General features: G+C 39.3%; 1 protein-coding gene across 2 annotated transcripts in view; it reads left to right on the top strand.

Annotated features, from left to right (window-relative positions):
• The first annotated feature begins 1155 nt into the window (after positions 1 to 1155).
• Positions 1156 to 13632, top strand: part of inpp5f (inositol polyphosphate-5-phosphatase F) — a 15788-nt gene continuing 3311 nt past the window's right edge. For both annotated transcript variants that reach the window (XM_053621522.1, XM_053621521.1), the window contains exons 1-13: positions 1156 to 2112; positions 5455 to 5535; positions 7689 to 7825; positions 9051 to 9179; positions 9445 to 9612; positions 10735 to 10791; positions 10896 to 11097; positions 11237 to 11416; positions 11615 to 11682; positions 11928 to 12052; positions 12222 to 12299; positions 12689 to 12809; positions 12942 to 13070. In XM_053621522.1, coding sequence (XP_053477497.1) covers positions 2016 to 2112; positions 5455 to 5535; positions 7689 to 7825; positions 9051 to 9179; positions 9445 to 9612; positions 10735 to 10791; positions 10896 to 11097; positions 11237 to 11416; positions 11615 to 11682; positions 11928 to 12052; positions 12222 to 12299; positions 12689 to 12809; positions 12942 to 13070 — 1572 coding nt within the window. In that variant the 5' untranslated portion in view covers positions 1156 to 2015. The remainder of the gene's footprint in view (positions 2113 to 5454; positions 5536 to 7688; positions 7826 to 9050; positions 9180 to 9444; positions 9613 to 10734; positions 10792 to 10895; positions 11098 to 11236; positions 11417 to 11614; positions 11683 to 11927; positions 12053 to 12221; positions 12300 to 12688; positions 12810 to 12941; positions 13071 to 13632) is intronic.

Raw genomic sequence — 13632 nt, 5'->3', positions numbered from 1 at the left:
AATCTGTATCGGGTTTGTCAGTATGAACAATGTGATATGAACATTTAACTAGATTCTGATTTTTTGTTGTTAGTTAATATGCCTGATTTTATGCCTGGTTTTGATCACTGATTACTGACTATGGAACATTTTTCCCTCCACATCAAACAAAGGAATCCAGAAAGCACGTTTATAAGCAGCAGCAGTGGTGAATCATGACCAGGCCTGGGTTGTTGTGCTCAGTGTTTTTTTTCACTTGGAATGACGGAGACGGTCACGTGACGTGGTGCCTGCAGGAACTAGGGCTCAGCCACTCCTCCGTTGTTGCCACGTCCTCGGTACACGCTCTACTTTGCTGCTGAAGCGTTTGAATACATTAGCTTAATTATATTTGCGTATTAAAACACTCACTGGATGAGGTGGTTTACTTTTATAGGTTTTTTGAGGTCTCAATTTTAACACTGGCTCTGTACGACACTGCAAGAGTGTAATTTAAATGTGTCAGAGGACTTGGTCTATCATTTATTTGTTATTTATTGAAAAGTATTATACCACAGTGCTGTTGAATTCTCAAATCTGATTGGTGCAAAGGTGTTGATTAGGTGTGGATAAGACACTTTCTGCCAGTAGTTTAGATTTATATTAAAGTGCTTGTTCTAATGTATTATTATTTCTATAGTAACCGTCATTGGGACTTGTATGGAGCACAATTTATATCCATCCATCCGTCCATTTTCTATACCACATAACCTATTTATGGTTGTGGGGGAGGCTGGAGCCTATCCCACGGGACACCCTGGACGGGGTACCAATCCATCGCAGGGCACAATCGTGCACACCCATTCACACACTACGGACAATTTGGAAATGCCAATCAGCTGATAACGCATGTCTTTGGACTGGGGGAGGAAACTGGGGCACTCCGAGGAAACCCCCAAAGCAAGGGGAGAACATGCAAACTCCGTGCACAAAGGGCAGAGGTAGGATTCAAACCCCCAACCATATAAGATTCATCTTATAAACATATAGTCACTGATATAGTGAAGCTTTCTGTAAGGATTTGTTTCTTTAACATTTATGGACGTAGTCTCGGTTGGCAGTGCACAGTAATGGTCAGTACGTTTTTGAACCATGAGAAAGTCTACAGAACAGATGATTTTGCATTTTCCAGTTTCTCTGTATCATGCCATGCTGTGTTATTCATTCAAAAGAGAAAAAAACGAGATGCTGGTGAAGGAACGACCGTTTATAGCTGCTATAACATAAGTAATAACAGAAATGAACTTGTCTCCTGGATGTTCCACCAGATTAAATGTAACTATAATTGAATAGATAAAAGCATGTATCATTCAATTACTGTGGTATAAGAGAAACATAACACTTTGAGACGTGCTAGAAATTAATCAACGTCTGGGTTGAAACAGCATCACAGTTTGTTTTTCTTTTTTAATCGATCAATGCAGTGTTTTATATCTTACACAATACCAAGTCATTTAAATATAGATAATATGTATGGAAACCTACGTTTCACAACATACTGTGCAATGATAGTAACGATTCCGTAATTTTAAAGCAGTGTGTAGACTGCCGAGGTTTAGAACAGAGGTGGGAGGGTTTTGACACACCTGGCAACCCTGCACGCCTCTAAACTGCTCTGCTCTTCATTCACACGGAGGAAATATCAAAGCATAGGTCAGGCACAGCTAGACATATCTCCTATTGGACTAGTATTGCTGAAATATCTTCGTTGATATCAGATGGAGAAACGGTTAATAGCTAGCTAAAAAATTAAACTGGCGTAATGTTAAGTTGTACTGCTGTAGTATACGCTAATAGGTAGTTATAAGGTGTGCGCTGTCTCTGCCTAATAGTCTAAACTGTCATTTATCAGGACTAGAGCAGGTTAGCTAGCCGGCTAACTACCTGAGCTGTCTGCGTTGATGTGTGCTCTCCGGCGTCTCGGAGCGGAGATGTTTAGTGTTCAGTAGCTGCATGTTGTTGTTTTTTTTTACATTTTAATTTGACTTGACGTCGACATGGAGCTGTTTCAGGCGAAAGACCATTACATTCTCCAGAGTGGAGACAAGGCTCTGTGGTGCAGCAGGAAGGATGGCTCCATGTCTGTGAGACCCGGTAGGTTCATTCAGCGCTGACGTGCAGCTGTTTACAATAATGTGCTTAGTTCAGTATATTTATCTCTGTATTTCTTGCAAGGTAGAAAGTTGGGCAATAAAAACATAAGGGCAACTTACCTAGCTCTATGCTATACACGTCAAACATTCTCTTACTATTCATACGTAGTGTTTAGTCGTTTTATCAATCCAACAATGATTAAGTTGTTAGTATTTTGGGCCGTCAACTATGAGCATCAATGTGTCCTCGGTTTTATTTTTAATTTCCTACGCGTATTCCGGCATGTCCCGCCTTCTGTGCTAGGATTGGCTGATTTGCCTAGAAGCGTCCGCCGATTGGACAGTTTACATCGATGGTTAACGTATCGACCAATCATAAGGAAAGAGGCGGGGTTTGCACGCTAAAAAGAGGTGCCAAAAATAACGGGTCTGCCCTACTTTTCAAGAACGGAAGAGCTGCATGAATGTATTCATTTCAAGCCATTTGAAGTCGTGTGAAATGCAAAAGACTTAAATAATTGAACGCACCCCCAAAGCGCATGTTTACTTTCATATTTTGTCATAAGAGTGTAGATTTTTGTGACTGTCGGACTAAATGCAGAAGGCAGCCTGATTACAAGCTGGAAGATTTAGAGATTTGCCATACAACTACAGTCCACAACTGTGTTTCATTCTGAACCTGATCATCTCTGTATACTGTAGACGTGTACCAAAGAACTGCTGCTGTAATCAATCATAAAGACCGTCCTGTGCTCATCCCAGGACTCGTATTTACGGTATACTCATATAAAACAGTATCGTTTCAACACAATACTGTTTTTACTCTTCTACATCAGTATACTGTAATGATTTTATCATCTCACTATTCGATGTCATCCAACAGAAGAGGGCGGCTTCCGTTTTGAGTCCGGTTTCTTTCTCCTGTGCCATCTCAGGGAGTTTTCCTTTGCCACTCTCACTTCAGGCTTGCTCATTATTAAAAGAGCTGCACAGCTGTGCTATTTCTAGTGACCACATATATCAGTGGGCAACATAGACTAAGCATAGACTTGTGGTTTACACAGCAGCTTTTTGAAGATGGTTTAAAAAAATTGTGAATTTCTCAGGTCTCTGTGTGAACTTTTTTTTTGTTTTTTTGTACAAAGTCTACATGCTTGAGATGTCCAAGATAACGGCGAATACTGTTCGGTGTTATATAGATTAAGCGAGTCAAAGATTCATCAGATAAGGTCAGGTTTATTCTGATTACTTTAGTGAAACCAAGTAACGGTACTCATGTTTAAGCGGTGCCTTGAATAAAATCCGAGGAAAGGTTGAAGATGATCCAGACTGTTATTCCCAATAAGTGTCACCCAGTCAGTAAGTGTTCATTGAGCTAGTTGTGCATATCACATGTAACAGTGTCATCTGTGTTACATTTGTGTAGAACCTCAAAACGTAACAAAAAATCTGTGCACAAAATTTTGCTTGGCCTTTTTAAAAAGAAGTCCTAGATGGTCATATATCTGTTTCTCCATGTTCACGTACAGCTTTTGAAATCTACTGGCTACGCCATGTGTTAGAATGGTGCAAATATAACTGTGTAGTGCTGCAGCTTTCCAGGAGTTTGAAATGAAGATGGGTTTAATTTTCTCACGTTTAATTCAGGGTCCAACCCTCACCAATGACTTTGTCCTTACGTGTAGATTTAGAACCCTGATTCTAAAAAAGTTGGGATGCTGTGTAACATGTAATAAATGTAAATAAAAACAGAATGCAGTGATTTGCGAATCTCATAAACCCATTTGTTATTCACAATAGAACATAGAAAACATATCAAATGTTTAAACTGAGGAAATATACCATTTTACGAAACAAATAAGGTAATTTTGGATTAACCTAATTAGTCGCAAAATGTTCCTTCAATTTTATTTGTATAGCGCTTTTAACAATGGATATTGTCTCAAAGCAGCTTTACAGAAACATATAAACACAGGATACAGATTTTAAGTGTGTAAATTTATCCCTATTGAGCAAGCCGGTGGCGACGGTGGCAAAGAAAAACTCCCTAAGATGTTAAGAGGAAGAAACCTTGAGAGGAACCAGACTCAGAAGGGAACCCATCCTCATCTGGGTAACAACAGATAGTGTGAAAGTGAAAGAAAGTCCATTATGGATTTTACACGAAGTCTGTTTGTTGAACTAGTCCAGTGTTCATTAAAGGAGACCTGAGTGCAAAATTGTATGTGGTAATTGCAGTCCCAATAAACTCCAGCTGTTTCTTTTCCAGCCTTTTGTTGCCCCCCATCCCAACTTTTTTGGAATGGGGGTTGTAAAATTTTAGTGTATTGTAGTGTGGCAAGTGATGTTTAAATTCCTCTAATAATTATTCAGATGTGCAGGATGTCTTCTTACCTGATATGTAAATTGGACATATGGGTTAAGTTTGAAAAAAGATGCAGGGAAAACAGACAAGGATTATTTGCATTTAAATGGTAAATGGTCTGCACTTATATAGCGCTTTTATCCAAAGCGCTTTACACTGTGTCTCATTCACCCATTCACACACACACTCACACACCAATGGTAGCAGAGCTGCCATGCAAGGCGCTAACTTGCCAGCGAGAGCAACTTGGGGTTCAGTGTCTTGCCCAAGAAACTTCGCTATGTGGAGTCATGTGGGCCGAAAATCAGACCGCCAACCCTACGATTAGTGGACAACCCGCTCTACCACCTGAGCCACAGCTGCCCAAATTTCTATATTTACAAATATAGAATGACTGGGAGGACATTAACATTCGAGTTGGAGTGTTTGCACTGTTATGTTTGTTAGTGCAATCAGTTGTTTGTGACTGTCATGGAGACCTAGTGTTAAAACCCTGTTAGGATGTGAATGAGTCGACTACGGGCTCTCTTTCCTTTACCTTATGTGTGCAGCCAAGCTGAGCCGGTTAGGGTTGCAGCGCTGTTTCATTATTTAATTGGAAAAGGGTTTCCACTGTTTGTGTGGATCACTGACACCAGCTCCTTTGATAGACTTCTTGATTTTATAAGCAGGTATACACTAGACCTTGATTTACGTCTGAGGATAGCAGTAATCTGTGTCCTTTGTCAAGCTGGATACAAACAAATTTATTTGTAAATTGTGGTATTCACGAGAAGCGAGTTATTTCAGAAGAAAAGGTATTCCACAAAACCTCCCAAGTTTGACTCACGAATGTAAACTTCAGTTACGGATTATGTGTGTCAAGTTTAAACAATTAATTTATTTCAACTGTACACATGTAACAATTGTTAACAGAGAGAGTTTTTTTGTAGGAATAACTGTACTCACTTCTACTGGTTATTCTGTTGTGTGTTTCAGCAACTGACCTGCTACTAGCTTGGAATCCAGTATGTTTGGGACTGGTGGAGGGCGTTATTGGAAAGATTCAACTTCATGCTGGTAAGATAAATAGTTACATTGTTTTTGCTCAGGAACTGAAAGAGGAAATTATATAGGTGCACTTCCACAGGACTTCGATACTATCCTGATAGAAAACTACGCAATTCCTGGACAAGTTCCTGTTTTGCTTCATTACACCGCTCTGTGACCAGTATGCAAAATAACAGACCTGATGCAAACTATGCAGCGGTTATTTCATTTCAGTACGTGGAAAAAGAAGAGCAAAGTGGTGGACACATAGGAAGTGGTATTTTATGCTCTTTTTCATTGATTATGTTGTTCGTTACACAAATGTAGTGTTACCATGTTAAATAGTCTAATGCAGCCACATGCCGTAAGCGGCATTCACCTAGAACTAAGTAAAAAAAACCAAAAAACACTTATTTAACCTGTTTGGTTCACTTATTGTGTATTAAGTAAAGGATGATTGAAATGTTCTGCTTTGTTCTTGTGCTGAACTGTCTTGGATAAAAAGTAAGCTTTAATAACTGCGGGTAGGTTGAGTTTGAGGTAGAGTTTTTGTTCATTCTATGAATCTTTTTTTGTCTATGTTAATGGAAATGTTCTTGAGTTTCTGAAAAGGATCCTGCAGTCTAAATGCACCGGTTTGTTCTTCTTTCGAGACAACTGGGTCGAGTGAGTTACTTTGCTAGGTGAAAACACTAGGAAATGAAAAAAACACAAAAATAATAATAATTGAGAATGAACTGAAAAAGAACTTTGATAAATTGAAAACTTTTGAAGGAGGAGTAATCCTTCATGAAGGGACTGTCATGGGCAGTTGGTGGTTTAAGAGGCAGTCGACGTCACAATCGTAGCTGCATACATCATCCAACCACTGAGTGTTCATACCGGAAGGGTTTTTACCAAAGTGGGTTTCATTTCTCGATTGAGGACTTGTGTGAATGTCCACCAACTCGGTGCTTCTCAGGACTTTAGGAGACAAAGACCAATAATTGTGTACAGAATGAAAAATAAAGCAGTCAGTAATCAGATTTGCCAGGATAAACACATCACCTGGACTCATTTACAGAGTTCTGAATAAGTATGTATTTGACCTTCCTCTTCATGACTCCGATCACTTGTCACAAATCTTCACTTTTAGGTTCTGCATTTGGAGGTTAACAAGCGTGCTCTATTCTCTATTCCTTTGAAACTCATCAAGCTTTGCCAAGAGCCATACTAAGAACGTCAAATACATGCAGCAGTTGTATTCAGAATTCTCTAAATGAGTCAGTCCGGGTGATGTGTTTTGTCCTGGTATCTAGTTATTGTTTGCTTTATTTCTCTTTCTGTACGCAATTATTGTTTATTATACCATAGCCTTGTTGAATTCTGGAATCTGATCGGTCAAAAGCTGTTGATTCAGGCAAATCACAGGTTTGTACGAATGTGCTCACTGTAATACGTTTCTGTAATAACAACTCATTCACAGGGACTTGTATGGTGGGCACTCCACATAATCTAAGCCTAATAATGAACCATTTATACATAAACATTGATATGATGAAGCTTGAAGACATTTAAGGAAGAAGTCTCCTGTGTCCAGGCTTTGTTACAGTTTGAGATAAAGCTGTTCCCCTTAAGTTTTCTGGCACAGGATAGTCTTGTCTTCAGGACAGAGGACTTCTGTATTTATGGCTTCTTAGTAAAATGACAAGCTGGATATATATTTTTATATTATTAACTTCAGGAGAAAAGAGAGGCTGGTGAGGGAATGACTGTTCAAATGTAAGTATAAATGATTAAATGTAGGATGTGCTGTTAATTAATAAATAACAAATTGCAAATGTTGGCAAGTTGCTGTGGTGTAAGACGAATAAAACACTTGTGGACCTGCTGTTATAGGAAAATAATCAACTTCAGGGTGTTAACAGGCCTTCGTTTCATGCCGGGCCATTGATCATTTTCCTATAAAAGCATATACTGTCGTCTTTTATTCCTTACTTGTCTCCTAAAGTCTTGACTAATCCACATCTTGTTGAAGTGCCTGTGTAGTCTTCGGATTCACTGAGAGCATTTCTCACAGGAGTGACTCATCAGTGCTGGCCAGCCATTTCTCATCTCTCTGTAACTGGGAAAAGATGCCGTCACAGGGTGTGGAATGTAAGGAACTCTTCAAGCATGACGCACCCCTTTCCTTTCCCCTGCAGACTTTCCTCTGGGCCTGATTCTGATCCGCCAGAAAGCACTCGTGGGCTTATTGCCAGCAGAGCACAAGGTGTACAAGATCACAAAAATAACAGTTATCCCACTCTCAGAAGATGAACCACAGGATCTGGAATTAGAGGTGAGGCACAGTCTTATGGTCATTTGCAGAAAGAAACAAAGCATTTTTTTTTTAGTGTAGAATATTTGATCTGTTTGTTTTCTTCTTTTTTTTGATAGGCTATATCTTGTTTTGTGCTATTTTAACGTTCCTTTTCTCAAACCATATTGGTAGAATGCAGCTTTAGGACTCCTTGAGAGCTCAGTAGACTCCTCTCTCATTCCCTATTTATAGTGCGCCCTTCATCCCTATTATACACTGATTAGAAGACATTCGACTGAAGGCTTCTAAGTGAAATAGCATTCGGTCGATATCAGCTAGGTTATTTAGAGCATATGAGGTGGTGTGTGTGTCTCGAAGGTCGTCCAGAGGAAGCAAGATGTTCGTAAGGTGTCAGTCTCTCAGCGGAGCTTCTCGGATTGAAAAAGAAAAAGATGGTTTGCTCACGTAAGTGAAGCTGTCTGAGACTTTGAATCGGTAATCATTCTTCTGGTGTGCTGTCAGCAATTTATCTTCAACCACATACCACAAGATGATTATTCCGATATGTAGCCAGGTTAGTCATCCCCCTGGATAGCTAGTACTGTAGTCTTTATTTGTATATGTGTGAGAATCTATAGTTTATCTATAGTCAGAACCGCTGTAGATCGCTGTAGCTATCCTTTGCTTATAATCATTGCACATGAATTTATTACTAGGGTTGAATTAATTTTTTTTATTATTCCCCTCATGACAATAAATACATTTGTGTGGTTGTCTATGAAAACCTGTCAGATGTCACTGTGGATGAATTCTGGAAAAGAGTCAAAATTAATCAGCAATTATCAGCACAATTATAGATCATTTGAGAGGATATATGATGATATGGATCGCATTTAAATGCCGTTAGTGAATTTTACCTCAGGTGATGCGACAGGGACAGATGTGGATTGTACAGATAATCGGTGATAAATCAGTGATTGGCAGTAATGGTGTTTTTCCATAAACAGATTATTTTATACCTTTTGAGCTCGACAGGAGTTGTTTGTTGGAACTGGAGTGAACTCTTTAAATGTGTTTGTCTCCCGTTTCACTTTTAATAGTAGGAAATGTCAAAGTTTGACCATGTTAATGGTTTTCCCAGGCTGCCACACAACTTATTAATATCATGTTCATTTGGTTTGATTTTCTGTGCTCCATGTGAGCGAGTGAGATTAAATGATTCAGATGTGGTCAGCATGGTTTTGCTTCTCTTTATCTTTTCTAGCTTTGTAAGAAGCACCACTTTGGGATCAACAAACCAGAGAAAATTACCCAGTCTCCAGATGAGTCTAAGTTTCTGTTGAAGACCCTGAGTCAAATCAAGTCCAATGTTGCTGTTCCCAGCAAGAAAAAGGTTAATATGCTGATTTTAAAGCTCATAAATCTTTAACTGTCATTAATTTGAAGCAGTATTGTATTTCTTTCTGTATGCCTCTAGCCTGCATTTTCAAATGTGTGAACTAACGGAGATATTATTTAACTATTGTTTACCCTCTCATCCAGTTTTTCTCCTAGTCTTCTGGTTTTGATAACGTTAGTATCAGTATGGCGTTAATCACTTCTCCGACCCATGTTTAATGGATATTTGTTTAGCTTAATCCCGTTTGTTTGCTTTTCAGGTCAAAGAGAATAAAGAAAAGGAGCGTCTGGAGAGGAGACTGCTTGATGAGCTCTATAAGATATTCATGGACTCCGATTCCTTTTACTACAGCCCCACTTATGATCTTACAAATACTGTACAGAGACAGGGAGCCTCAGACAAGTCTGATCTGCCCCTGTGGAAACGGGTGAGGGGCCTCTCTATCCTGAGACAATGTCAGGATGTTCCACATTACATACCATACACTGATAAATGCACTGAAATAGTGCTAGATTTTCCACATTCTAAGTCAAAGTGGTATATGTACAAGTTAGACAAGGCATTCCATGTTTTATCTTTGTATTTCCTTTTTCCTGTGTGGCTATAGTCAGTGTATGCAGCATTTGCTACTAATGGTTAGGAGAATAAATTAAAAATCTGACTCACCCAAACTGGACAGTTCAACTGTCCAGTTTTGATGAGCCTGTGTCCATGATAGCCACATGTTCCTGTTCTTGGCTGACAGGAGTGAAACCCAGTGTGGTCTTCTGCTGTTGTAGCACATCCACCTCAAGGTTCAATGTTTTGTTTATGCTGAAATGCATTTCTGCTCACCATGGGTCTAAAGGTCTAGAGTGATTATTTGAGTTACTATAGATTTCCTGTCAGCTCAGAGCAGTCTATATTGTAGTCGGACTCGTGGCAACTCAATGGATAGCTGTCCACAAAAGCATCTGGTTTTCTGCAAACTGGCTAAGACTTGAAAGTTTGGAATCCATGGCTGTGGTGATTGTGTCGATCCACTGTGTAGCAGGCCTCCCTCCTCTACGTTGACCTTCCACTTTGCCCAGCATGATATCTTTTTTCCATTGATTGTTCTTTCTGCATGAAGTGTCTGAAGTAAGAGAGTCGAAGTTGTGTTGTTTGAGCTTCCAATGATCAGTCAGGTTTTCATTTAATTTGTTATATAGTACATGATGCCATGAATCCTAACACGTGTGTGTGAGTGTGTGTGTGTGTGTGTGTGTGAGAGAGAGAGAGAGACACACACACAGCAGGAGACCACACTTTTATTTGGTCTCGTTAAAAATGTAATTTACATTAAAAAGTGTTTGTAGACCTAATAACTGATAAAATTGTCTGGTTGCTCAGCCATGCCCCTTTTCTTTATAAGGTAACTCATGAGGCTTGCATACTTCCATCAGTGGGCGTGGGGTTGATTTAGGAGATGGAGAAGAGTTAATATTTTTATTGGAGTTGTAGCAGAGGGCTTTAAAATTTCCAACTGCTTCTTTAATGCTGAAGTAATGTCATAATTTTATTTCCACAGGTTGATGACAGATTCTTCTGGAATAAACACATGATACAGGACCTAATTAACTTACAGGTGCAAAATAACACATTTTTAAATGCACACTTGCCTATAATTAAAATACACCATTGCAACCCAACAGAATCTAAAAGCCTAAATTTGAATGCATCATATTGCAGGTTCCTGAGGTGGACTTTTGGGTGAACCCCATAATCCAAGGCTTTGTGCAGGTGGAGGAGCTGGTGGTGAACTACAACGAGAGCTCAGATGAGGAAAAAAGCAGCCCAGAGACACCACTGCAGGAGCAGCACACCTGTGTGGACGACATTCACCCACGCTTTACGGTGGCTCTCATTTCCAGACGCAGCCGTCACCGTGCGGGTAAAACACATTTAAAGATTTAAAGTGTGACACTTAAATGTGACCTGAAGCCTCTGGCTCAGGTCTGGTGCTCTTGACACTGTGTCGATCTGTAAGAACTGTAACATGATCGTTTGTAACTTGAGCTTTCTTGTCAAAGGCATGCGCTACAAACGGAGAGGAGTGGACACTGAAGGACATGTGGCCAACTATGTGGAGACAGAGCAGCTAATCCACGTGCATAATCACACGCTGTCATTTGTACAGACACGAGGCTCTGTCCCTGTGTTTTGGAGCCAAGTTGGGTACCGCTACAATCCCAGACCACGTCTAGAGAAAGGTATGGTATGGATGAAACAATTAGGCCTAGTGTGTAATGGCGGTAAATAAATGACAGGTAAATAAAATGTATAATTCTTTATGTAGGTGGAAAATTTTTGTTGCATAATTGTTGACTAAAGACATTAGTCCTGCTACACTGTACACCTCATCTGAGAAACATTTCCTGTTTTTTTTTCCCCTGACGATTGTTGTACAGGAGAGAAAGAAACCACTCCCTATTTCGCTTTGCACTTTGAGGAGCAACTTAAAATTTATAAAAAACAGGTAAGGTCTGCTGACGGATAACTGTGTCAGAAGGAGGAGAAGGGATGATTGAGGATCATTAAAGCAATTCTGTGGAAACCGTTAGCATCATTAAAAGAGAGATATTATGCAACTGATGTAAAATTAGAACTGTAAAGTGAAGATAATGACTGATATGAAACAATGTGAATTTACTGTGAACTTGTGAATATATAGTATACTCTGATCATTCACTGATTGGAATGATATTCTGTTTATTTCACCAGGTCATAATCAATCTGGTGGACCAAAATGGCCGTGAGAAGTTGATTGGTGATGCATACCTTAAACAGGTGCTGCTTTTCAACAACCCCAATTTAACCTACGTCTCATTTGACTTCCATGAGCACTGGTGAGAATACATATTACATGTTTTTCCATGTTGCATATCAGTCTGCAGATATAAAATGGGAATTTTAGCAGTATGGACTAGATTAAGATGGTGTTTTTGGATATCTGTGTACAGTTAATCAAGTAAAGGAATGTGGGATAGTCAAGTTTCTCTTTTTTTCTTTTTCCAGTCGAGGGATGAAGTTTGAGAATGTCCAGACGCTCACCGATGCTATCTCTGACATCATCACAGACATGCGATGGGGCTGGTCAGCATTCTCTTTTAACATTTTAAAGTGCCTATGAAATCAAAATATTTATTTTGGAGTTTTTTCCTAGTTGTCTATGTGAACCATATATGCCAGGAGATAAAATATACACACACAGTGTTTGATATTGATGAAATCTTTTCCTTGGCACAAATACAACATTCATGTCCAATTAAAATCTCTCCTAAACTTAAATTATGACTTTTGATTTGGTATTTGTTTTGTGGGGGTGTGGCATATCTTGAATGCTAAAGTCAAGTACAATTATTGATCGCATCCTAGCTAGCTATTTCAGACAGAAAGGGATCAACATACAGAGTCAGGTTTGTATAAATAAATATATATCTGTCTCCTAATGCACTAGAGTACTGATTATGTATCTACTATAGGGTGGACCAAGCAGGAGTCATCTGTACACAAGAGGGCATTTTCCGGGTTAACTGCATGGACTGCTTGGACAGGACTAATGTAGTTCAAGCAGCTGTTGCCCGTGTTGTTATGGAAAAGCAGGTATACAAAATTACCATTGTGTTATGGTTGTATGAACCCTATCCAGTACTACACTGACTGTACCAGTGATTCTCCTGAACCATGCTGATCTTTACATGTTTGCAAGTTAAGAGTATTTTGTTCCCGTTCTAGTTGAAGAAACTGGGGGTGATGCCCCCGGAACAGCCGCTGCCCCTCAAATGTTACAGGATCTACCAGGTGATGTGGGCCAACAATGGAGACACCATCAGCCGCCAGTATGCTGGCACAGCTGCTTTAAAGGTAACTCACAGGGATGACTGGATGTGAATCATCACGTTCATGTGGACTGTCTCGATCTGTTTGTCTGTCCCTATTGGAATATGTGCAAGTATTTAAAAATACAGTATAGACCTAGAAATAGATTAAAAGTAAACACTTTATGTAATTAGTGTATTTTCTCAAGCTGCTGATGCAAACATCCATTTTTTTAAAGTACACTCACTCTTTAAGTATGATGTAATTTGGTTCTTAAAATATAAAAAGTAAGGAAATATGATCATATTTGAATATTTCCTTGTAACATTTAGAATGGTACAAGCGAAACAAGCTTTAAACCCTGGGCATTAAAGCCATCTTGTCTACTAAGATAGTCTTCATTTTTGGCCTAATGAAATCAAAGCCTTGCCAGATTGTTTCTATGGAAAGATTTGAATACAACTAACTCGGTGCCGCTTTATTTATGAAGCATTTGAACAATTTTCCAATTTGCGTGTTTGCACTTTTGAATATTGATAGCATTAAGGCTTACTGTATGAATGTGTTATTGTTCATGACTACACATTGGCAGCTTAACTGTGGAACG

The sequence above is a fragment of the Ictalurus furcatus genome, chromosome 3 (assembly GCF_023375685.1).
Source record: "Ictalurus furcatus strain D&B chromosome 3, Billie_1.0, whole genome shotgun sequence".
NCBI lineage: Eukaryota > Metazoa > Chordata > Actinopteri > Siluriformes > Ictaluridae > Ictalurus > Ictalurus furcatus.
This window is presented reverse-complemented; position numbering and strand designations above follow the sequence as displayed.